This window comes from Sinocyclocheilus grahami, unplaced genomic scaffold, assembly GCF_001515645.1.
Source record: "Sinocyclocheilus grahami isolate Dianchi unplaced genomic scaffold, SAMN03320097.WGS_v1.1 scaffold1109.1, whole genome shotgun sequence".
In the NCBI taxonomy this organism is placed as follows: Eukaryota; Metazoa; Chordata; class Actinopteri; order Cypriniformes; family Cyprinidae; genus Sinocyclocheilus; species Sinocyclocheilus grahami.
The window spans coordinates 49195-76586 of NW_015506288.1; the positions used below are offsets into that span (position 1 = coordinate 49195).

Below are 27392 nucleotides of genomic sequence, written 5' to 3' on the forward strand. Positions count from 1 at the left end.
GTGACGTCCCCTACTGTCAGTCCACTGTGAGGAGCTGAGAAGTTAATGGGATGTAACCAAGTAGGGGTGACTCTGAAACGAGAAGTTTTCAGTAAATGCATTGTGCCCTTGAGCAAGGCCTTAACCTCAGATTTCTTCAGAAATTACTGTACTATAAGTTGATAACATTTGGTAAATTACATTTTTTTCCTTTATTATAAAAAAAAAAACGTGGTGAATGATACTAAATGATAAACATATCAATGTATTTACATGGTACTTCAGGGTATTTTTAGGAATATTACCATGGTACATTTATAAATGTTTTATTTAAAGTAAATAAGAGTAACGTTTTGTTACCATAAATGAGGCTGAATATATTGTAGGATTGAATATTATTTTACCTCCACTGCACAGAAACATAACTGTAAACCTTCATTTTCATACTTCTTTTCTTTTCCCCTGCAGAAGTACACTTTTGTTGCTCTGATGACGGATGTTTTGGAAATCGAGGTCAAGGACAAATTTGCAAAAAGTCGCCCAATAATCAAACGCTTTTTAGGTCAGCTGACAATACCAGTGCAGAGACTGCTGGAGAGACATACAGCCGGGTGAGTATTCGCTATTTATCAACCAAAGAGCTGTAGCCTCCAAGTGGAGTTCATTTCTGTCTACAGACGTTTATCTAGACATAACTTGTTTAATAATTCAGGAAGTTAAATAAAAAATGTTTGCATCCCAAGATGTTACATTTAGAGGTACATACTGTATTTGGTCATATTTTCATTGACAAAACAATATTTATGTGTAAGCTTATTTATTTATACAGATTTATTCTTTTTTATGAACTATATTACAAACTGATTTTATTACAATACAATAATAGTTATCTGTGTGATTTTTTTTTTTTTTTTGAAAAAAGGGATCAACATGTGAACTACACACTTTCACGTCGTCTACCGACAGAACATGTGAGCGGACAGCTTCACTTCAGGGTGGAGATCACCTCCAATGGACATGAAGGTACGGATTACAGTATGTTTACAGTAAAACTTACAATATTCTTATTTTTAGAGTAAAAATAAGAATATTGTGAAATATTATTACAATTTCAAATAACTGTTTTCTGTTTTAATATATTGTAAACTGTAATGTATTCCTGTGATGAAAAAGCTGAATTTTCAGCATCATTACTCCAGTCTTTAGTGTCACGTGATCATTCAAATATCCTTCAGGAACCATTCTAATAAGAAACATTTATTTTCAATTATTTTCTATTATTATCAGCAACAGTTGTGCCGCTTAATATTTTTGTGTAAACCGTGATACCTTTTTTTTTTTTTTGAATGAAACAACATTTATTTGAACATGAAATCTTTTGTAACTTTATGCATTTTGTAAATTTATACATTTTGTAACGTTATATATTTTGTAAAATTATAAATGTCATTATAGTCACTTTTGATCAATATAATGCATTCATGCTAAATAAAAGTATTCATTTCTTTCAAAAGAAAAAAAGTACTTTTAATTGGTTGTGAAGCAGTATTTTCAGTTTTTAAGTTTATATTTTTGTATATTTTGAAACTATGTTTTCTCTTTCTATCTTCAGTCCAGACTAAACCCTTTTTCAACAACCTAACCTTTAACCTTACAGTTTTTACAGTTACATCCTTGCCAATTTCCACTCATAAAACACATATTTCTGATTCAAAAATATGTTTTGATGAGCTATGTTCAGATTTATTGTAAAATACTACCCATTATGTAATTCTTGTAAACTATAACCAGCCTGCAGTTAGCTAATAAAGTATATTACTTGGTTAAAATATATATTTATTTATTTATTTAAGGGGGTTTTAGTGGGTCCCCTTCATGCCATGCCTCAAAAGATCCTTTTTCAGAGTTCTTTGATGAATATAAATTTCAAAATAACATCATTTTATTATTTTGTAACATTTTAAATGTCTTTACTGTCACTGTTGATCAATTTAATGCATCCTTGCTGAATAAAAGTATTACGCTTTTGTAGATGCCATGGGATCTCTGCTGGGAGCTTCCTCTATGAACGGAGATCCTGGGAGCCCATCGGATGATGAGGATGTTTTGCATCCTTCATCCCGCATTGCCAGGGGCCCCTCGCCCACTGGCTCTGAAGGGTCCCTGCACGGTGACGCCTTTAGGACTGACGAGTGCATGATGGACCCTGATGAGGATCGGCTCTTGAGAGACGGAGCTCCAGAGTCTATCGAAGGAACCCCGGGCCACACTCATCGCCAGGCCTCGCTTAACGACTACCTGGATGCCATTGAAGCCCCTAAGGGCCCCGTAGACAGACCGATTGGGGCCGCCTCACCTAAACTACGCTCAAGTTTCCCCACGGACACACGGCTCAATGCTATGTTACATATAGATTCTGATGAAGATGAGGAGGGACACGCCTCCCGGGATATGACATTGACCAATGGCGCTCAGCGGCCTGATGGACACACCTCCTCTGAACAGGACAAAGGGGAGGGTCCCATGAAAGAGAGGCTTGAAGCAGAAGCAGTGAGCAGCGCCACAGATACAGAGGCCACAGCATCAGGGTCGAGCAGTGCCACCACAACGAGCCAAAATGGAGGTGCTGAGGACGGTCTGGAAGGAGCTGCTGCCTCTGGAGACTCGACACAGAGCACCAGCAGCGCTCAGCAACCAGCTCCCAAAATACAGGTCTGTAGGGTTTGGCTTCCCCCCTTTTTTAACCTGTTATGGGAATACGTTATATTAGCCTATTTTCCATGCAGGTTTTAAATATTTTTATATTTAACTGGGGTAACAGGTGTGTGTGTGGGGAAAAAAAGTATATTTATATATATATATGTATATATATGTGTGTGTGTAATCAAAATATTATTTTAATATAATTATAATTTGTAATTAATTTGTTTTAACGACACATTTTATGACCTGTTATGTAAATATGTTTTCATGAAGGTTATAAATTGTTAATAGTTATTTATTTAAAAAAATCTTATTACTTTTTTCATATTTTTTAACATTACTCTTCTCTGATTTAAAAAAATATATTTTTAAATTAATTTTGTGAATTTTTTAAATTGATAATATTTGTCTCTCTCTCATATATGGCTGAGGTATTGTTAATCATGAAGTATTAACTGAAGGATTAGTATTATTGAAGTATTAGTACCTTATTAAAACCAAGTTAAATTATTGACTAAATAAAAGTGTTTTATCATATTTTATGACAAACTCATAATTTATTTTACATTTTATAGCACACCTCATGCGTGTTATTGTGGTGGTTTTCGCCGCTTCTCTTAGAAATCACTCTCGAAGTCTTGAGGTTTTGATGCCAGAAGATAGACTTTATTATCAAAAGATAACAAAGCCGAGAGACTCTTTCTGAGACCCTCTTTCTGCACCCCAAGAGTCTTTCTGCACCCTCTTTTATCCAGTTTTTCCTCAAGGCGTGTTCTATACATTTCATACATAGCAGACAGGAGGCCTCAATTTATGTTTCGTGAAAAGAAGAGGCCCCATCATATATTTTGTCTAATGTCAAAACAGGACGTGCAACTTCATCATATGTGAGCACATTCCATTTTCATGCAGGCTTCTATACACACAGGCAAATACATCAGAGGCGTCATGCCCATTTAAAGTGAGGGGGCACGTGCCCCCTCAGATTTCTGAGCCAAGTGGATTTTGAATGCAGCTTCCAAAAGACAAAAAATAGCAGAGTAATATTTTTTTTATGTTTGATACAATCACACCGGTGTGATTAGATCGTTCAGTGCGGCACAGCATCAGCTGCTAATTCAAATCTGTGTTCGCTGGCTGGCGCTGAGCCAGAGACAGACGCGTTTGTACAGCGCTGCATTATAACCAATCACACATGATGCTGTTGAGCTTATGAATGCAATGGCCAATCAGAGACGTTCAGATGAGTCATCGCTGAAACGCGGTGTTTTGTTCACTTGCTCGCTGACTGAATTATCTGGCGAGTTCTCTCATCAGAAACAAAAAAGTGCAGATGTGCGTACGAATGTAAGAAAGATATTAATTTCACAGTGTAATCAGCTTCAGTGATTATAATGGGAGTTTTTGAGAGTGCCTGAACTCTGGCTAGACTGAATAAAAATGTTATATGATAATGTAAATGTTCTTTACTCTCTGTAAAATTAAAGTGTTATAATTAGTAACAATATTGCTATTTAATTCACATTAAATGCAAAGTCAGTCGTATTAAAAATATTTTATGGCATGACACCCATATCTGGAACTTAAGTAAAAAGTTGGGGTTTTATGTGTAGTTAATAGATTACACTATTACTCTATATATAAAGGTGCAAAATGCATTTACTTAAGCTACACATATTTGAGAATCAAGATATTTCCTGTAGTTAACAATATTTCGAAAAAAAGGGTTGGAAAAAATAAATAAAATGTGAGCCTATATATCAGTTATAGTGGCTGAAAGGTGCCGCATTTACTTAGGCTACACATATTTGAGAATCAAGATATTTCCTGTAGTTAACACGTTAGGAAATATTTCGAAAAAAAGGGTTGGAAAAAATAAATAGCCTATATATCAGTTATAGTGGCTGCTGTGTGTCACATGACAAGCATGATCACCCCCCCCCACGTGCCCCCTCAAAAATCAAGAGTGCATGACGCCCCTGAAATACATTATTATATTAGTAAAATACCTTGATACATAAATGGCTATATTCACAATGATTGAACTTGATTAATTTATATTTTGATTAATACAAATATTCTACATTAAATCACTTGAGCAGCGTCTTGTGATGATGGTGATCATCATCGTCATCATCATCATCATCATCATCATTTTGCCAATTTATATTGTTATGTAGTTCTTCCTTTGCATCATATAATACTTTTCTTACAGGATGAGGAAGGAGTTGTACCCAAGGTGATCACTGGGGAAGAAGGATCATCAGAGGCTGCTACAGTCACAGAGTCCTCAGCATCTGCCAGCAATGCAGCTAGTGAAGGGGGCGGAGCCACAGCAGTTAAACAGCAGGAGCAGGGGAACTCCAGTGAGGCAGCCAATGAGGGGGAGGAAGATGCCGAAATCTGGCAGAGGAGGCAGAGCCTGCAAGCATCAGGGAACTCGTCACAGGCTGAAGGGATGGAATTAACCAATGAAGTGAGGAGGGCAGCTGACGCAGCACAGGTTGCCACGGTAACAGAAGGAGAGACAGGTAATTCCTGTGTGATGCTACATGTCATTTATATAGTAAGTCAGCAGAGGGGACTGGAGAATTTTATGAGAGTTGTCATCAAACTTTCATCAGCTTTTACCAACTTTTTAAACTTTTCTGCGCATTTAATAAGATAATAAAAATAATACTATTGTAAATAATATCATAATATTAAACATATTTAAAATAGTACTACGTAACACATTTAAATAAATATTAACTATTAAGAACAAAAGTAATAATAATGATACTTTACATTTATATTTTATTATAATAAACTTTATTTTAAATATTACTATTTGTTCTTTAAATTAAAAATATTCTATATGCTATTATTAAAATATTATGAATTCTATTCAAATAAAATATAACCTATTGTCTAGCTTTATATAATAGGAATAATAGGAGACTTTATGAATAATTTGTGTACAATATATGTATGTTTACATAACACAAACAACACATTTTTGCCTTTGTGAATGGCCATCAGCTAATGCAATCTCTTCCTTCAGTGCGTCATGACATCAGCCGCTATCAGAGAGTGGACGAGCCTCTTCCGCCAAGTGAGGGAATATTTTTGTCTTTGTATGAGATTCGCCCAACCTGTCCTAAATGGGACATAATCATGGAAAATTAGATTTATTTTTTGCTGTTTTGAAATAAGGGTATTTACATAATTATATTTTATTATAACATTATAAGTGGACTTTAAATGTGTATGTTGTAGACTGGGAGGCTCGTATTGACAGCCACGGCAGGATTTTCTTTGTGGATCATGTGAATAGAACCACCACCTGGCAGCGGCCCACTGCTCCACCTGCACCTCAGGTCCTACAGAGATCCAACTCCATTCAGCAGATGGAGCAGCTCAACCGAAGGTCAGTCACACATGAACACAATATTCACATATCGGTGTGTTTACACCAGCCAAAATCTATCAAGATGGCATGAAATCAGCAGTGATTAGAGTGAAGTCTGATAAAAGGAGTGTTTTGAGCACACAGTGACCTTATCTTGGGTCCAAAATGACATTTGTTAATCCTCACGTGTATGGAAAAACAGCTCTTTAAAAATGTCACTCAGCAGTCACCACAGCAACCTAATCTGTTCTGCCATTATCATGCTCCATCAAAACATCTCTCACGCTCTCTCTCATCTGCTTTCTCTCCCTTAACTTGATTTCAATTCATTGTACTTAATTAGCATGCATTTCACTTGCTAAAGCAATTGTAGCATAGCTGCGTACAGCATCCAAAATTAACAGTTCGCCAAGCATAAAATGTCAGTAAAAATGACAATCAAATAAAGCTTTTTAAATCTAGGATTTTTTCCCTTGAGAACAGTATGTGGCAACACATATGTGAATATTCCCTTCACAGCTGAAAATACAGTGTCATGGCTGGCAGGAATTATTTGTGGCATATACATTTGTAATTTAATTTAATTTAATTTAATTATACTATTATATATTAAACTATTTATACGAAATAATCAATTAATTAAATAATTAAGTGTTTTCCTTGAAGAAATCATAGTAATGTGCTGTTTTTGTGCTCAAGAAATATATCTTATAATAAAATGTATATATTAAAAACAGCTGTACTGTAATAAGTAATTATTATTATTAAAATTAAAATAATACTAATAATAATAATTATTATTATATCATATTTATTATTCAGTTTTTTGTGTTTGTGTTTTTGTGATTAAAATGTTTTTTTTATTTTTTTATTTTATTGCATTTTCTTATTTTTCTTTTTTTTTAAACTGCAGAGTAGGCCACGATAGCAATATCTAATTTAGCAATAATAAATACATTACAGAAGCAACAAAGTATAATTATGAATGATAAAGTACAATTATCCTTGTGAAAAGATTATTACATGAAAAATAGGACTAAATATGCAAATTAATTTGAGTACCTCTTTGTTTTGTTCAGGTATCAGAGTATTCGGAGGACAATAACCAATGAGAGGACAGACGAACAGGCTGCAGAGATGCCTACAGACGAAACCGACCTGGTGCATCACTCCATACCTGGTACTCTCTCACAATAGAAATACACACACCACATACATGCACTGCATTTAGATGAGCCTGGTTATTTAGATTCAAGGAAATATGGAATAGAGAAAAAATATTTGTTGATTTAACCCAATATAATTATCACACTATAGTTGTCCTCTCTTTCAGAGTACCGTTGGGACGGTGTGGTTGGGCCTACTAGCTCTCACTCCCGCTTGTCTCTGCTGCTTCAGTCCCCCAGCGCCAAGTTTCTCACCAGCCCGGATTTCTTTACCATACTGCATTCCAACCCTGTTAGTCTTCCAACACATTAATTATTCACACCTTTTTTTTTTTTTACCACTAGCCAATTTTCAGTCCCTTGAAAGAAATTTGTGGTAAATCATGCCATAAAAACAACTGATTCTCACAAACCCGTTATCTGGTTCTGTCATGAATTTTGTTGAAACGTTTCTTTTAAAAGTAACATGATATATTGTTACATAATAAGTAATTTTGTTGAATTTTTACTTTTTAGAAGGCCACTAGCATTACTTAAAGACTAAGAAACACTCTTGTCTGTTGTTTTTTCTTTCTCAGAGTGCCTACCGCATGTTTACAAGTAACACATGTCTAAAACACATGATCAGTAAAGTGCGACGGGACGCGCACCACTTTGAGCGCTACCAGCACAATCGAGACCTGGTTGCCTTCCTCAACATGTTCGCTAACAAACAGCTGGATCTCCCGCGGGGCTGGGAAATGAAACACGACCACACGGGAAAGGTCTGGAAACATCTTCTCTGTGTTCTGTGTCCACATTCTGGATATAGCGTTCTTTCTGTCTCCTATCAGCCATTTTTCCACCCCCTGCTTTTAATTTTACAGTACATTTCTAAATAAAATATGGCCAAAAATAAACAATATATACCATTCAAAAGTTTGGGGACAGTAAGATTTTTTAAAATGTTTTTGAAAAAACTTTTTTTTTTAACCATCCATATTTATTATACATAATTATTTTTCTTTTTTGTTCTTATATGCCAGTCATTCTAGTCTTTCTCCTTTTATATTTAGTCCCTTATATTTTACAGTATATATATAAAAACGATTATCTGTGAAATATAAACAACAGTTCTCTAAATAAAAAACCCCAATATAAATAAAATATAAAATTGTATAATTTAATATACTATTCTTATACACTATGATTTAATTTTCTATCTCCTTATAGATTTATTATTTTCTATCAGAAAGAGCTTTACAGTTATACACTTATACTGGAAGCTTAGCAGGAAAGCAGGTGGTACCGCAGATAAATGTTTAAAATATGCTTTAAAGGTACAACCGTAACACTTAATGTAAATATTTAATGTGTTAGGGTTTTACTGGCGCATTCTTGTAAGTGCTTTAACATGAATGTGAGCATCACATTTGTGCTTTTAAATCCTTCGACCTACTTGCTTGACATGATTATGTCTTTTCCTCAGCCTTTCTTTGTGGACCATAACTGCAGGGCGACCACCTTCATAGACCCACGACTGCCACTGCAGAGCGCCCGACCCAGCAGCATCCTCGCCCACCGCGAGCACCTCAGCCGCCAGCGCAGCCACAGCGCAGGAGAGGTGAGCACACGACGCCTGGTGAGCCTTCCATACACACGTCCACTAGAGGCCTCCTCCAATCAGACACTTGAGCTTAAAATTCAAGCTCCTCCCATATGGTTTGCACCATCATCATTGCAGGAGGGATTTGAATTGAAGGGATAGTTCACCCAAAAATGAAAATTCTGTCATTAATTTCTCACCCTCATGTCGTTCCAAACCTGTAAGACCTCTGTTCATATTCGGAACACAAATTAAGATATTTTTGATGAAATCCAAGAGCTTTCTGAGCCTGCATAGACAGCAACTTAACTACTATGTTCAAGGCCCAGAAAGGTAGTAAGGACATCATTAAAATAGTCCATGTGACATCAGTGGTTCAACAATAATTTTATGAAGAAATGAGAATACTTTTTGTGCGCAAATAAAACAAAAATAACAGCTTTATTCAACAATTTTTTTACTTCCTCGTCAGTCATTAACGAGAGTACCATGACGCATGAGTGTGATCCTGCTAACGCAATGCATCGGGCATGCATCGTGGTACTGTCGTGAATGGCGGCGGAGACTGATGCTTTCATCAAAAATCCTGAAAAAATGTATCATGGTTTACACAACCAGTTAATAAGTTGCTGGTTTGCTATGAATTATGCAAACTTAACCCAAAAACCTGCTGATCTAGATGCCTTGGATCCTTTCTTTTTTAAAGTAGGTGCATCAGTTATATCTGAACCTTTAACATATATTTTTAATTTATCTGACTAAAACTACAGCGGGAATACCTAAAATCTGGAAAATAGCCATTGCATCCCGTGTCTATAAGAGTGGTGATAAAATGCATCCAAACTCATATCGTCCAATCTCTTGTGTTGCAAAGGTGATGGAGAAATAATTAATAAGCAATTGATAGGTTTTCTTAATACATGTAACATTTTATCTGAATTTCAATCTGGTTTTTGGCAGTTGTAAAAGTTATGAATGATATTTATAATGCATTAGAAACAACAATTTTGTGCAGCTATTTTTATTGATCTTGCCAAAGCTTTTGATACAGTTGATCATTCTATTTTGTTATGCAGATTACGTAGTATTGGTGTGTCTAATTTAAATTGATCTTTGTTTTCTAACTATTTATTTAAAAGATCCCAATATGTAAATATTGATCAACAACCAAGATTGATCTGAACCATTAACTATATTAACAAAGGGGTTCCTCAAGGCTCTGTGTTAGCATCAACCCTGTTTTCAAATTATATATATTATATTATATATATATATATATATATATATATATATATATATATATATATATACACCTTGCTACGTGTACTGCGTTAGGCTAACCGAGACTTGTCATTTGCACTTATATATTGTTGCTCTTTTGTTAGTTTTGACTGCTTTTATTGTCCTCATTTGTAAGTCGCTTTGGATAAAAGCGTCTGCTAAATGACTAAATGTAAATGTAAATTACATTAATAGTATTTCTCAGGATATCTGTAGTCAGAAAACTTATATCCACTTATATGCGGATGATACCATTTTTTTATGCTGTAGGATCATCATATGATGAAGCTTTAAAACAGGTACAAGACAGTTTTATTAATATTCAAGATGTTTTTAATGACTTAAATTTAGTTCTGAATAGCACAAAAACAAAAGTAATGTGGTTTAGAAAAACAAACAAACAAGGTAATAAAGACATTACTTTTGCATTACTAGCAGGGGATGATGGGAGCAGAGGGAGGGGAACCATGGGAAATGCAGTCCAGCTAAAACATAAACACAACGTCCAAAACAGTGCCCTCCGATGGCTCTTAAGGGCACTCCAGCAGATGACTGTGATCTTCATTTAAACATCTCGGAATCTGGCTTGATAGCTCTTTAACTTTCACTAAGCATAATTAATCTTCAGAAGAAAGTTAAATACAGACTTAGTTTTTTTGTATCGAAATAGATCTGTGTTTACTACATCAGCCAAGAAATATCTTGTTGAAACCACTGTTTTACCATTGTTTGACTATGGTGATGTGGTATATAGAAATGCACCTAAAGGTGTTTTTGGAGCAGTTAGATGTATTGTATCATGCAGCAATTAGATTGATTACTAATGCACCTTGCAGAACTCATCATTGTGAATTATACTGTATCATTGCATACAAGACTGGAAATACACGGGTATGTCTTTATTTCAAAAAGTTTTGTTTGCTGTTTATTACCTAAATATCTTCAAATGTTTTTGCAACTTCATACTAATACATATACAACTAGATCATCTAATTATATTTCTTTGACTATTCCTAGAAAGAAAACGGCGAATGGTCGTTCCGCTTTTGAATTTGCTGCCCCAAATGATTGGAATGTGCAACAAAAACTATTGAAATTAGAAACAAATATTTCAGTCTGTGCTTATAAAAAAATGACCAATGAGTGCCTTTTTGTTTTAATGTTTTAATTGAGATTTTTTTTTGTATGTGTATTATAATATATGTTTGTATATCTTTCATGAGACATTAACTCTCCTGCCAGGTTGTTACTGAAAATAAGAACCTGTTCTTAATGACTTGCCTGGTTAAACAAAGGTTAAATAAATAAAACAAAAAAGTTTAACAATAATATTGATGATAATAATAAGAAATGTTTCTTGAGCAGCAAATCAGCATACAGTATTAGAATGATTTCTGAAGGATCATGTGACTCGAAAGACTGGAGTAATGATGCCAAAAATTCAACTTTGCCATCACAGGCACAAATTACATTTTAAAATATATTAAAAGGTAAAACAAATTGCAATAATATTTCACAATACTACTGTTTTTACTGTATTTTTCATATAAATCAAATAAATGTAGCCCAAGTGCCACATTTTAGTCCAAAGAAGAAAATCCAAAAAGGGTTCAAGTAACTAAAAGGTATTTATTAAAAAAGAACCAGGTAATCCGCTGATGAGAAGCCAAAGAAAACAGGTATGATCAAATTAATCAAAACCATGGTGACTAACTAGTGGCGGGAAAAGACAAACAAGGAAACAGGAACTGAAGAGAAACAAACAAAGAAAAAATCCATAAAAATGAAACTAGAACAGAGGAAAAATGTGACACCTAGTGAGTTTAAGATACTTCTTTCAAAAAATATGAATAAATATTAACAAACACAAACTTTAGAAAAGGCGTGTAGATCATAACAAACCTTTATTTAACCTAGAATAAAATAGAGAAGAATAGCGTAGGACAGTAACCAAATATGCTAATTCGTTTTAGTTTTCAGTTTCACATAATTCTTTACATCATAAAATATTCTCACCAGGTTTCTCATTAGGGAATCTGATCTTCTGTCACGTCGTGTGGAGAACAGATCGCCCTCTCAGGCCTCTTTAGATATGCTGATTAATTTCGTAGCGTCGGCTTCCGCTGTGTCCCAGCATGTGTCCCAGTAATTTTCACTTCAGTCCACCCCCAGTCCCCTGTGTGAGTGTGTTTGTCAGTGGGCCATATGTGGATGCATGTAAACATATTGTGTCTAAATATTATTCCACAAATCTTTAAATCCTCTGTTATCATAACATAAAAATGCAAATTAACCCACTTAATTAAAAAAAGTCCCCCTCCCAGTATTTACAGGAGAATTATGCAGCTTGTGTCGAAGCTTGATACATTTCTTAATATATAGATTACCATATTTCCTTGTATGCTATTATTTATTTATTAATTTGTATACATTTAAATTACAAAAATATAAAATAATACATATTTTTATAATACTATTTAATAAATAATATATATATATATATATATATATATATATATATATATATATATATATATATATATAAAAAAGAGAGATAATTTAAAAAGTCATTAACTATTGATATGCATACTGTACATATGTGTGTATGTAAATATTAATATTTCGCAATACACATTTTATATATATTTTTTGTATTTGCTAAACATTTGAGCATACATATCAATATACATATTAAATGGAAAGGCATTTTTAATTCTGTGATACTCATACAGTATTTCTGCAGTAAGCTGGTCTTTTTCTTGTGTGACTTGATGTGGATGTGAAGTACATAGTGGTCACTTCCTGTTCTGTTTTTGTGCTGCAGGTGGGCGATGACCCTCGGCATGCTGGCCCCACTGTACTGCCACGCCCCTCAAACACCTTCACAGCCAGTCGTAACCAGTGTCAAGATTTAGTTCCTGTTGGTGAGTCATTTCAAGCCAAGCTTCATCAGAAAGCTTTTAGACAGAATTTGATTTGTTCATCTTGTTAAATCTGTCATAATGCATTGTTTTATAAAAATGCTGTGTCACAAAAGAGTTATGACTTTTGAAGAGTCTTCATTTGACATTTCACCAATTGCTTTGTTCCTCTCTTTATAGCCTATAATGATAAAATAGTGACATTTTTGCGGCAGCCGAACATATTTGAGATCCTTCAGGAGAGGCAGCCTGAGCTCATTAGGAATCACTCCCTCAGGTGAGACTCACAGAATTCTGACAAAGCAAACCTCAGTCCTGAGCTACTGATTACAAAATGTTGACTTTTCTAATCCACAGGGAGAAGGTGCAGTTTATTCGTAATGAAGGAGTGTCAGGTTTAGCTCGCCTCTCCAGCGATGCAGACTTGGTGATTTTGCTCAGGTACTTTTCCAATGATTTCTCTGAATTTTACCCTGCAAAAAATGGCTGTAAGAAAATATGAAATAACAATTTTTACCAAAAAAACTGCCATACATTCTCTAAAATCAAATCTTCAAATTAAAGCTGCAGTCCGTAGCTTTTTTTGGTTAAAAATGATCCAAAATCAATATTTGAGCAAGTACATAACCAGCCAGTGTTCGAAACTATCGCCTTACTTTAGCCCGATTTACAACGGTTAGCTTATAATAATGTTTTATAATTTGAGTGGGACGGGTAGGTTTTCGCGGGAAATTCGAGCATGCTGCTGCGTCATTACGTCACTTCTGTAAACATAAAGAAATTGTCCCGGCTACTAGGCTATCGCATGTGAGGATCCTGCAGGTGGCCGATCGTTTATAGCCTTTTCTCACAGCAGCTGGAATAATGAAATATATCATTTTGATGGTGGATTGTAATCCAGAAAGGATTATGTGTTTATGAAACACATGTGAATGAAATTAAATTATATTCCAGTTTTAAATGTGCTTCTGATTACAGATAGCCAGGGATTACACAAGATTTGTATTTTAAAGACAACCAGTTCCAAGGGAGCATAATTTGCTTTTTGGGTTAAAATAATTTCTTAATATGAAATTCGAGTGGTATGACAATTAGAGATTAGACTGTACAGAAATTGAAATCTACTCGCTTATACACACTATACTCATAGTCACGCAATGCTGATGTTGTTAACATGAACAATTTGAGAATAAAGTATAACAATAATAATAATTTGCACGGTTTGATGTGATATGAGCTAATTTAGATTAAATCACCATTCGTAGCATGATTTATTGTAATGCTTTTTTCCTCAGTTAGTCAGAACAAACATGGCAGACTTGTTACTTACTTGTTCAGATGACAATATCCGGTGAAGATGCTTATTTGGGTCATATATTCCAAGATGTAGGATATAATCTGTGAGTGCAAAGAACAATATCCACACCGGTGCTGTGACTGACTGCCACACATACCCCTCAAAACATTAGATTCATCCGCGCTGGAGCCGTGCCGCCGTACAACCCATGCAAGGAAGATAATTCCGCACACAGTTGCAATTGCAGGTTTTCAAACAGAGATGGCGACAAAGAGGCAAAACTTACGGACTGCAGCTTTAATAACACAATGTCTAATAACACATTTCTGCTGATTTGCAAAAATATTGCATAAATATGATGTTTAAAAAAATCGATTAAAAAAAACTTTCCATCACATAGTTTTTTCATAACAACAGAACGAAGATTTCTCAAAGCATATATGTTTCAGCTTCAATGCATTTATCAATAAAAAAGCAGATTTAAGTTTTAATGACAAAAAGAAGTATTTTAAAATAATTTAACTTAAAATCTGCAAAGGAGTGGTAAATATGTTCAAATGCTCCATTTAATGTCAAAGAACTTTATACAATGAGCAAAAAAACAAGAAACAACTGTAAATCTCTGTCGCTGTTTGGATTTAGTGAAACACTCACAGATGTAGCGGAAAACATCTTGGTCATGTTTGCTTTCTCTTCTGTCACTGGCCTTAATTCTAACCTTGAAATCAGGATTCGGCATAAAAGATTGTCTGCAAGATCATTCATACATGTGAAAATGTGCTGAGAATTGAACAAATAGTTGTAATCTTGCTCAGAGGAAGATAAGAATCATGTCTTTGTGGCAGTTTTTCTGGTGACCTAAAAAGGGATAAAACCTTACAGATGGTTGTCAAAAGCAAAAATGCTACAAAATACACATATTTCATGAGCAAGTGTGGCATGCTCTAGCAAAACAGGCACTATCGTTGGAATCAGCACTCCAAAATTAGTAAAAAAAAAGAAAGAATTGGATTTCATTCAGCAAATATGATGCACGGTGGTGTAATTATTATCTTTTGGCTTCACAGGTAAATGGAGCTTAGATATTTTTTTTTTCGTAGCAAAACAGGCACTATCGTTGGAATCAGCACTCCAAAATTAGTAAAAAAAAAAGAAAGAATTGGATTTCATTCAGCAAATATGATGCACGGTGGTGTAATTATTATCTTTTGGCTTCACAGGTAAATGGAGCTTAGATATTTTTTTTTTCTCCCCAGGATACATGTGTTTGCCTCCAAACACTAATAATCTTTGTCTCTTTTTCTTGCTGTAGCTTGTTTGAAGAGGAAGTGATGTCGTATGTGCCACCTCATGCCTTACTGCACCCCAGCTACTGTCAATCACCACGAGGGTCTCCGGTCTCCTCCCCTCAGAACTCTCCTGGTCCGTTCCTCTCAGTCACATGGAAAAAAATTCAAGAAACATTTATGAATAGCATTGCAAAATTATTTCATATCTTACATTTTATAATTGCAAATATAAGAGAGTTTCTGATTCTCTGGTTCTGCTCATCTTTCCACAGCATTGCTTTAGTTTTGGTTGTAGCGCTTGACATGCAGTCGACCAGATTTCCTGGGTATTTTTCGAGTTAGCTGCCAAAGCATCAAATCCGCTGTGTGGGATTTGATGTGTAGTTGGAGTCCAGGGTTTTTGGCTAATCTCTGCACGCTGGTTTTTAACCGTTACACTGACACTCAGATTTTCACAAGTCTGTTTGGAGAGTGGCGGACATCATGTTGCCAGAGGGAATCATGGTCTAATTCACCATGATCTGACTTTAGTCACCGCTGACTCAGGGATTACACTTTTCGCTGGTTATAGCGGGTTCTGTGAATTCTACACTCCTTTTTTGCTTGAATAGAAACCATTCTGATACACTTTAACTGGACTTTATACTGAGGAATAGAATAATTTTGGACCATATCCCATTTAAACAACAACAATACTACTGCTACTACTACTACGAATAATAATAAAAATATTAATAATAATAAATTATTATTATTATGACGGTTGTTGTTTGCATATCTTATTGTCAAAATTTTTAAAGCTATTTATTTATTTATTTATTTATCCCTGCTAAAAATGAGTTTGTTCTTTTATATCTCAAGTAATATAACATATTTATTTTATTAAATAAATGTAGATAGTCTAGGACAGGGGTGCCCAACCCTGCTCCTGGCGATCGACTGTCCTGCAAAGTTCAGCTCCAACCCTAATCAAACACACCTGATGCAACTAATTAGGGTCTTCAGCATCACTTAAAAATTAAAGGCAGGTGTCTTTGATTAGGGTTGGAGCTAAACTTTGCAGGACAGTCGATCGCCAGGAGCAGGGTTGGGCACCCCTGGTCTAGCAGAACAGTGAAATTTTGAATCCTAGTTCATATAATAATAATAATAATAATAATAATAATTTGTATTTATTATTATTATTATTTCCTTCCTTCCAGTAGACATTTTCATTGCTCAGAGGTTACTCTTTTATACAGTAATTATTATTATTATTATTATTATGCAAATTTCAGTTGAAATAGTCTAGGAGAAATTACTGATATATAAAAGAGATCTCATTTGTCATCAGATTTGACCAATAAAGCCTGAATTTTTCTGCATTATCTATACATTTTCTACACATTTATCTATGTTTGATTACAAGATGCTGATTTTGGCTCTTGGCAGAGTCACTTTTTTAGCTGTACTGTATTGTACCTTTGATCTCTTCCTTTCAGGTACACAGCGAGCCAACGCACGGGCACCTGCACCGTACAAACGGGACTTTGAAGCCAAACTTCGGAATTTCTATCGCAAACTGGAGACTAAAGGCTATGGACAGGGCCCAGGCAAAGTGAAGTAAGTATCTGTACAAGTACCCTGAGGTCTTGTTTTATAACACATTGTCAAACTCATGCTGACATGTTGTGCTTGTTTTAGGTTGATAATCCGCAGAGATCATCTACTGGAGGATGCGTTCAATCAGATCATGTGCTACTCTCGCAAAGATCTACAGAGAAGTAAACTCTATGTCAGCTTTGTTGGAGAAGAAGGGTCAGTGTTTCCACAATGTTAAAACATAACCAGACTTTACACTATATAACAGTTATAAAAATAAACGTAATAATTAAAGATAAATTGATCATATTGTGTAATTATTTTCCCGTTCAGACTGGACTACAGTGGCCCCTCACGAGAGTTTTTCTTTCTGGTGTCACGAGAGCTTTTTAACCCATACTATGGTCTGTTTGAGTATTCAGCAAATGACACTTACACCGTCCAGATCAGCCCCATGTCTGCCTTCGTTGACAACCATCATGAGTGGTGAGTGCACATTTTCTTTTAAGTCTGTGCTTACAGTTTTATGCCGCATATGAAGCTTGATTTAATTTGATCAATGCACATACGATATTTAGAAGGTGCTTGGCTCGATCTGTTTACAAAATCTTTTAAAGGGGTCATATGTTGCTAAAAAGAACATTATGTTGTGTATTTGGTGTAATGCAATGTGTTTATGCAGTTTAAGGTTCAAAAAACACATTATTTTCCATATAATGTACATTATTGTTTCTCCTCTGTCCCGCCTTTATGAAACGTGTCAATTTTTACAAAGCTCATCGTTCTAAAAAAGCGAGGTGTGCTCTGATTGGCCAGCTATCCAGTGCGTTGTGATTGGCCGAATGCCTCAAGCGTGTGACGGAAATGTTACGCCCCTTACCATACTGTGATGCCGTCTCCCAGCAGGAAAAAGTTATGCCTTCTTTCTTTGCGTGAACATTTGGGCGGCGTTATGAAAATCTTCCCACATTGTGACGTAGACATGTGGGGGCGTGTTAGATCGAGCCGTTTTAGTAGGATATGGTTGACTCTTAACTTTTATAAAGAATATCGCTTTGGATTTGAGACTTTAGTCTTTGCAACTTTACAGATCTTCTTTATGCACCAAGAGCTTGTAACACTCCAAAGAGAAAGGAAAAATTGAAATCGCATCATATGACCGCTTTAATAGACCAAACTAGCGGAAATGTATCCCATGTTTTTTTCAACATGTTCTGTTGTCAGGTTTCGGTTTAGTGGCCGTATTCTGGGTCTCGCTCTTATCCATCAATACTTACTGGATGCCTTCTTCACACGACCTTTCTACAAAGGCCTACTTCGAATGTAAGTTAAGCATTTCTGCCCCTTTTTTGTAGATTTTTTAGAAGTAGACCGTTATTAAAATTCAGAAGATAATTTTAAAATTTGAGCTAAAAAATTGTTATATAAAGTTAAATAAATTAAAGTTTTATATATATATATATATATATATATATACACAGTATATATGTGACCATGGCCCACAAAACCAGTCATAAGGGTCAATGTTTTGAAATTGAGATTTATACATCATCTGAAAGCTGAATCTAAATAAGCATTCCATTGATGTTTGTTTTGTTAGGATAGGACAATATTTGGCCGAGATACAACTATTTGAAAATCTGGAATCTGAGGGTGCAAAAAATATTGAGAAAATCACCTTTAAAGTTGTCCAAATGAAGTCCTTAGCAATGCATATTACTAATAAAAAATTTAGTTTTAATATATTTATAGTAGGAAATTTACAAAATATCTTCATGGAACATGATCTTTACTTAATATCCTAATGATTTTTGGCATAAAAGAAAAATCAATAATTTTGGCTATTGCTACAGATATACACCAGCGACTTAAGACTGGTTTTGTGGTCCAGGGTCACATATATAAAGTTAACCTTAAGCATTAGGGTTGGGCCGATAGACGATGCCATCATCCATCGTCGATGAAAATGAATATATGAAAATGAGAATGTTACGTTTTTAATGATGTAATTGTTTTCAATGTTTTGGCACTTGGCCATCTAGTGAACTGATATCTTCCCCTTCCCCCGATGTCATCGTCCATCACAATGTTTCACTGTAGACATTGTCTGATGCCAATTTGGTAGACATTGCCCAACCCTATTTAGAATCAATTGTTCTGTTCAGGTGTCAAGATCTTGTGCCGTAAAACTACTTTTTTAAAGTATATTAAAAATGTAAAATAATTAATAAAACATGAATAATAATATAGTTAATAATAAAAATAATGACAATACTAATAAAAATAATATGTTATTATCCACCTTATTCCTGAGTAACCGATGAGCGCCGCCATGATGGATTCTAACCTTAACCGTTTGGGTGCTCTCGTGTTCTGGTCTCCATAGAAATCCATGTTAAAACAGGGTAAAAAGATCGACTGAATTAATTAAACTGAAACTTTTTCAGTTTAACTAAATATAAAAATGTGCACAGGGTTAAGCTGTGCTGTTGTTGGCTGCCACAGTAACAGAAATAAGCTTAAAGAGTTAGTTCACCCAAAAATGAAAATTCTGTCATTAATTACACACCCTCATGTCGTTTCAAACCCGTAAGACATTCGTTCATCTTCGGAACACAAATTAAGATATTTTTGATGGAATCTTGAGAGCTGTCTGACCCTGCATAGACAGCAATGCAACTGAAATGTTCCCATGTCCAGAGACGTAGCAAGGAGATCGGTAAAATAATCCACGTGACATCAGGGGTTCAACCGTAATTTTACGAAGCTACGAAAATACTTTCTGTGCGCAAAAGAATGAAAAAAAAGACTTTATTCAACAATTCGTCTCCTCCGCATCACCCTGTAGCGCCATTTTGGAGAGTATAAGCTGGACGTAAACAACGTATGCTGTTCTGTGTCAGCTGCGTCACACCTGATCTGTTTCCTACGTTGTTGTGATTTGATCTGACGGAAACAGTGTAGCCTATCCGTGTGACACAGCTGACACAGAACAGCATACGCTGTTTACATCCAGCTGATGCTCTCCAAAATGGCGCTACAGGGTGATGTGGAGGAGACGAATTATTAAATAAAGTCGTTATTTTTTTTCTTTTGCGCACAAAAAGTATTCTCGTAGCTTCGTAAAAAAGTACAGTTGAACCCCTGATGTCACATGGATTATTTTACCGATCTCCTTGCTACGTCTCTGGACTTGGGAACATTTCAGTTGTATTGCTGTCTATGCAGGGTCAGACAGCTCTCAGATTCCATCAAAAATATCTTAATTTGTGTTCCGAAGATGAACGAAGGTCTTACGGGTTTGAAACGACATGAGGGTGAGTAATTAATGACAGAATTTTCATTTTTGGGTGAACTAACCCTTTAAGGAATTCCTGTATAGTACTTGTTTTACGTGCCAGCAAATCTGTGCGTGTCTGGCATTGTATGCATAAACGATGACTAAAGAAAGCGAGCATGGCTTGCAGCGCTTAAGTTAAAATACTGTGTGAAATAATATAGAAAATGTTAAAAGAATGAATCTCTAAAAAATAAAAAAATTTATTATTTAACCAATACTAACGCGAACTTGACATGTGTGGGTGCTTAAAATAGACTTTACACTTTCTGTGTGATTAGCCAAATCATGACCATTATTTCATGTTTGTATGTGTGTAACCTGTGTGTGTAGTCCGTGTGATCTGAGTGATCTGGAGTATCTTGATGAGGAGTTTCATCAGAGTCTTCAGTGGATGAAGGACAATGACATAGAGGACATGCTGGACCTGACCTTCACGGTCAATGAGGAAGTGTTCGGACAGGTCAGTGTGTGACTGTTTGTGTACACAAACAGTGTGTAAGCTTGCACAGCCTCTTGCCATTGTCTCACAGAAGCGTGTGTATGTTAGATCACAGAGCGCGAGCTGAAGCCTGGCGGGGCAAATATCCCAGTGTCAGAGAAGAATAAGAAAGAGTACATCGAGTGCATGGTGAAGTGGCGTATAGAGCGGGGTGTCGTCCAACAGACGGAGAGTCTTGTGCGAGGCTTTTATGAGGTACTGAAATCAAATCAACACTCCAGAAGCTTTCAGTCACATAAAAACATGCCACTTCTGCCATGTAGTGTTGCCATGAGATATTTCAGAAGGTTTTTTATTGAATTTCTGTTTGATAGATTTGGGTCAATGTACAATTTTGGTTTTAAATGTTTTTGTTGGCTTTAATATAACAAGAAGTCTTTCGTGTCATTTAAAAGCTTGGGGTCATTAAGATTTTTTTTTAAAGAAATTATTATTTTTATTCAGCAAGGATGCATTGAATTGATCAAAAGTGACAGTAAAGACATTCATAATGTTACTGAAGTCATCTATTTTAAATACAGTGGGTATAGAAAAGAGTACCCCCCACCCCCCGCCTTTAAATTAATCATATTTTGTTGCTTTGCAGCCTGAAATGAAGACGGACACAGTTTTTATTTTATCCAGCTGTATTTACTCAGTGCAACTTATAACATCAGAGTGAAAGATATAACACCAACATGTCAGAAAAAAAAAACAAAACAGAATCACTGAGTTGGAAAAAGGATCATCCCCTTTTGTCAGTGTTTTGTTGAACCAAATTTTGCTTGTTTTTACCATATTTTTATCAAATAAATGCAGCTTTGATAAGTGTAAAAAACATGAAAAAGTGTATTGACCTCAAACTTTAGTTATAAAAAAGAAAAAAATCCTATAAAATTAAAATATGTGACTTGTGTCACTCTTTCTTTTAATTCATTTTAACTCATGTCACTTTAACAAAACTGGCAATATGTTAAGAGTTACATTTATAAAATTTTGTTAGTTAATATATTTGAATAATATAATTAAATAATATTACATTTAAATGCTTAAAATATCATTTATTAATATAAGTAGTGTTACAACAACATAAAATCTGGAAAGCATTTACAAAATATTTCTTGATGCTGAAGGTTATAGTCATAACCACATAATACCCCCATATTATAATATAATATTAAAAACCCCATGACTTTTAAAGGGTCAATTTTGAAATGTTGTTGTGTGTTGTTAATCAAATTATGTTAGCTTTTCATCAAAATATCTTCAGTAACCTTGGTCATTATATGATTATAATACCTGCTTCAAAAAAAAAAAAAAAAAATCTAACTTAAAGGAACAGGAACACACATAAAAACCAATCTTTTTTTTCACTCATGTACAATTTTTTTTTGTTTGTTTTTTTGAGTGGAACGAAGTAATTTTGAAAGATTTTTCTCCCTTCTAAATGTCAGCAGTGCTTCTGTTACTGTTTTTATTATCTTTAATTAGCATCACTGACAAAAGATCAAGTCAGCCAATGAGGAATGAAATGTATTTTTTAAATCCTAAATTATTTAGTCTAACCTTGAATGAAATGAGAAAGAAGATGAATTAATTAATACAACACGGAAGGTTTAATGTATGATTGATGAGTTTCATTTCTGAATTGTCTTAAAGAGATAGTTCACCCAAAAATGAAAATTCTGTCATCATTTACTCACCCTCATGTCGTTCCAAACCTGTATGAGTTGCTTTCTTATGTTCAACACAAAAGAAGATATTTGAAAATTGCTGGTAATCAAACAGTTGGTGGTTGCCATTGACTTCCATAGTATTTTTTTTCCTACTATGGAAGTCAATGGCAACCACCAACTGTTTGATTACCAGCAATCTTCAACATATCTTCTTTTATGTTCAATATAAGAAAGCAACTCATACAGGTTTGGAACGACATGAGGGTGAGTAAATGATGACAGAATTTTTGGGTGAACTATCCCTTTAAGGTACAACTATGCAATGATCCATTTACTGTAGTCTTACCCAACAGGAATACAGGTTACCAGTCTAATAAAACCAAGAATTTCACATCATATTTCATAGTGCTGGCACTGAGCTAGAAGCTGATGTTTTATGGCTGTGAACTGACTGCAGGTTGTAGATGCACGGCTGGTGTCGGTGTTTGATGCACGGGAGCTGGAGCTGGTGATCGCTGGAACAGCGGAGATTGATCTGGGAGACTGGAGGAACAACACAGAGTACAGAGGAGGTAACAACAGACTGACAGCTTCACTAAAGCAGTAATAATGGAATAAATGATTACCATATTTATGATATTACCATCATGGTGTCCAAAACTGTGGTAAAACCATGGTATCAAGATGTGAAGTAAATGATTTATGGCTGAAATATTATCCAGCAGATAGACTGTGGGCTTTTACAGCGTCTGCTAGCCCTACAGGTCAAATTTGGAGTTTATTGGAACAAGTTTATTGGTTTTCCCTCCAGGTTACCATGACAACCACATCGTGATTCGCTGGTTCTGGGCAGCAGTGGAGCGATTCAACAATGAGCAGAGACTCAGGTTGCTCCAAGTGAGTGATGAAAGAGAAACACAAGCTCTTTTTATAAGCCAGAGTGTAGTCTGTACACTTGACCTGTGACTGAAATGTCTCTGTTGTCTCAGTTTGTGACGGGGACGTCCAGTATCCCATACGAGGGCTTCGCCTCCCTAAGGGGCAGCAATGGGCCACGACGCTTCTGTGTAGAGAAATGGGGAAAAATTACGTCTCTGCCCAGGTAATCTGCCTCTCAACTCAATATCCTTTTTTATAAAAGTTTTAAATACTTGTCAGAGCCCTTTATGATCCCATGAAATTATAACTAGTCTATGTCTGTCAGAATTCATTTATATTTAACCTCCACATTTATTTCAATCATCATGTAATGCATCTCATTATGTATCATGCCAACTATAAAAAATTAAGTAGCATTTTACTAAAACATATTTAGAGGAATCTTTCTAAAAATATATAATAATGTACATATACAGTACATAATATACATTTAAATTAATATATAGAGATTGGGGTCTGTAAGTTTTTTTTAATGCCTTTGAAAAATGTCTCTTCTGCTCACCAAGGCTGCATTTATTTGATCAAAAATACAGTAAAAACGAAATTTTATTACAATTTAAAATGATTTTCTATTTTAAAATATTATAAAATGTAATTTATTCCTGTGATGCTAAGCTGAGTTTTCAGCTCCAGTCTTCAGTGTTGCATGATCCTTGAAAAATCATTCTAATATACTGATTTGCTGCTCAAGAAACATTTCTTATTATTATTTCTAATTATTATCAATGTTGAAAACAGTTGTGCAGCTTAATATTTTTATGGAAACCGATGAATAGAAAGTTCAAAACAAATTTTTACTTGAAATAAAAATCGTTTGTAACATTATGAATGTCTTTACTGTCACATTTAAACAATTTAATGCGTAAAAGCCTGATGTATCCAGTGTTATATAAAAACGTCACAAATTTCGGTCTCACTTTATATTAAGTGGCCCTTATACCTGTATACTTACATAGTAACTAGATGTGCACGTAGTATGTAACCACAGTGTAAATACACATTGGTACATAGTATCTAGAGCTGTATTTTTTCTGTAACTACACACATGTAACAACCCTCCGAATGGTTTGTGTAAGTACACATGTGTAACAGGACATATATAACTACATTTTAGTCCTGTTACACATTTGTACTTTCAATACCAAAAAGTGTTGTGTTACCAATGTCCTGTTACACATTTGTATTTACACATACCATTCAGTGGTTTGTTACATATGTGTTGTTACACAAACATTACAGCTGTAGATACTATGTCCCAATGTGTACTTAAACTGTGGTTACATACTATGTACACATCTAAGTACAAAGGTATTAGGGCCACTTAATATAAAGTGGGACCCACATTTCTATTAAGTCTCATTGATGAAACTGAATTCCGATGTAAATCACTTGTTAAATCCATCTTACATAAATAATTCAATGTGAAAATTTGTGTTAAAATTTTATAAACAATCTAAAAAAAAAAGCACAGTTCATGTTTAATGAATGAAGTCCAATAATGGCACATTTGTCCCAAATAAACCTTTCCCCCCACATATCTCATTGCTTATGTGATCCACATAATGGTGCGATCTGGCAATTCATAAAACAGTCACTCAAAAATAGTATGGAGGGAAATTTATGTGATCAGAAAATGAAGTTCATACTTTACTTGTGTTTATTTGTCATTGTAGAGCTCACACATGTTTCAATCGTCTGGACCTCCCCCCGTACCCCTCATTCTCCATGCTGTATGAGAAGATGCTGACAGCAGTGGAGGAGACCAGCACTTTCGGTTTGGAGTGAATGTTGACCTTTGCACTTTGAGCTGATCAAATATACTTCATTTCCACCACCTGTCTAGAAGAGCAAAGAAAATAACCATCTAAACAGACACCAGAAGCACTTAGACGTATATTTTGTACACCGGATCACTTAAATATACTTCCTCGGAAAGAAACAAACAGAAAACAATCGGTCACACAAGTGAGTTGAACTGGATTGACAGTGTGGATGTTCTCTGAATGTTTCTCAGGCGCAAACATCGATGACGCCACATTGATCGGCTCTGATTGAATCGAGGAGGACGTGTCCACCCAAATGCAAGGATGAGTTACTAACTGATTCAATTGAAGAACAAAACAAACCCAAATGACTTTGATATTCTCACACTCTTTTTATCTGTAAAAAAAGACTTTTCTACATAGCATCAAAATGCAGCGTGAAAGAACAAATATTGTGTTGTGAAAGCTTTTTCAGACGTCTCAGATCGCCTCAAACACTATCACACACGACAAATGACAGCGCTGCCCTCTATATTGAAATTAAATGTATATGTTCTCTTTTTATCATATTTATACATTAGTCCATCTCATGTTTGTTTTGACACCATATGCTATCCAAGTAGCCGTCATGTCAGATTTGTGACACTTTTGAATGAATTTGGTTGTTTATATACTCCCACATGCAATGTTTTCAAAGGGCATGTTACACTGAAGTGCACTCGCAGACGTACTACAACTTCTTGAATGTGACCACTGTGTGCAAATGATAAAAAATGAAAAACAGATGATTTTTTGACTTAGTAGTCCAACCTTGGCCTTTCTGTTGTCCTCGGATAACACAATTTTATTTTTGATGACATTTAGAAAGAGAATGGTCACACACCTACTAAATAAAGCTATAGAAACACTTAAAGTCAACATGAAATTAAAACGGACCCGATTTGCGTTATTAATATGCCTCATTATGGTATAATAAAATACCATAAAATGTAAAATGGCTTTTGTTGCCATTTCATGTTGTCTTCCATATCCTTATATAGCTTTGTTGTGACATTATTGTTTGCTGATATGAACACAGCTTTTTTGAATCCCCCCCTTACCTTTTCATTTTTCACTCTCTTTTCTTGAGTCAGACAGTGTTTTCATGTATGATGTGAAACTTGAATATCAAACCCACAAAACCATATCAATACATTCCAGACTTTTCCATTTGCGTTAACTCAACCCAGCCTTTTACAAAACACTGCCGTGGCTGCGGGACGCTGGATTGTACTCTAGTTCTGAATGTTTTGTAACCTAAATTTTGTGTAAGAAATTAATATCGCTTCCAGTGAAAACTGGTATAGTTGAAACTGCCATGGGGCTTTATGAGGGCCATCAAATTTTGGAATAGCAACAGAAGAAAAACACGAGCATATCATCTTTGTCGATTAGATTATGGCTGGCTAGATCATTAATACAAACCAGATAGATCTTCGTTTTTTTTTTTTGTATTAAGGCATTTGCAGTGCCATGCTGATATTTGTGCTGAATGTACCAAAGGTTTAGGGCTGCCGTAGACTTGTGGATTTGAAGATGAGTAAATTAATTGTCCATCTTTTAGTCAACTGTTCCTTTAAATGTACCCTGCCTTTCTAAAGACCAGAGGCTTCAGACAGAGATCACACAAATGTTCTGGCTTTCTGCTGATGTTCATTACTAGAAAGCTGCTGCTTTTGACTGTCTGTACCACTTCAATTTTGCACCATTCACGTGCTCTGAAACAGGTGACTGTTGATTGGATAACAGCTTTCAGAGCTCCATATTTGGGTTTTTCTCTTTTTTGTTTCAGCTCAGATGATTGTATAAAGCGGTTTAAATCACGGAAAATGCCTCAGAGTCTTGATTCCATATTCAGATGGGTTATTACTGTTTTTGGTTTTGCTTTGATGAAATGACTGCATATTCAGATTAGTCAAATTTTAGTCAAACCATATCAAAATTCCATGCCTTTTATTCCCCCC

General features: G+C 35.1%; 1 protein-coding gene across 3 annotated transcripts; it reads left to right on the plus strand.

Annotated features, from left to right (window-relative positions):
• LOC107566886 (E3 ubiquitin-protein ligase HECW2-like) lies at positions 1-27258 on the plus strand. 3 transcript variants are annotated; one of them, XM_016252444.1, is made up of 25 exons: positions 1-60; positions 448-590; positions 902-1002; positions 2012-2691; positions 4898-5213; positions 5726-5776; positions 5941-6091; positions 7153-7253; positions 7407-7531; positions 7818-8003; positions 8708-8860; positions 12930-13029; positions 13207-13303; positions 13384-13467; positions 15636-15745; positions 17094-17214; positions 17296-17409; positions 17527-17679; positions 18418-18516; positions 20864-20993; positions 21081-21227; positions 23145-23259; positions 23499-23584; positions 23677-23789; positions 25300-27258. In XM_016252444.1, the coding sequence occupies exons 1-25, from the start codon at positions 46-48 to the stop codon at positions 25409-25411; spliced, it is 3603 nt and encodes a 1200-aa protein (XP_016107930.1). In that variant the 5' UTR covers positions 1-45; the 3' UTR covers positions 25412-27258. The 3 variants fall into 3 exon arrangements, with proteins under 3 accessions (XP_016107930.1, XP_016107931.1, XP_016107932.1); XM_016252445.1 differs by having other exon boundaries at positions 8708-8842; XM_016252446.1 differs by lacking the exon at positions 1-60 and adding an exon at positions 142-171.
• Positions 27259-27392: the final 134 nt, after the last annotated feature.

Coding starts and splice junctions, on each gene's coding strand:
- LOC107566886 (XM_016252444.1), top strand. Junction 15,746..17,093: donor CTCCCCTCAGAACTCTCCTG/GTCCGTTCCTCT, acceptor TCTTCCTTTCAG/GTACACAGCGAGCCAACGCA. Junction 17,410..17,526: donor AGCTTTGTTGGAGAAGAAGG/GTCAGTGTTTCC, acceptor TTTCCCGTTCAG/ACTGGACTACAGTGGCCCCT.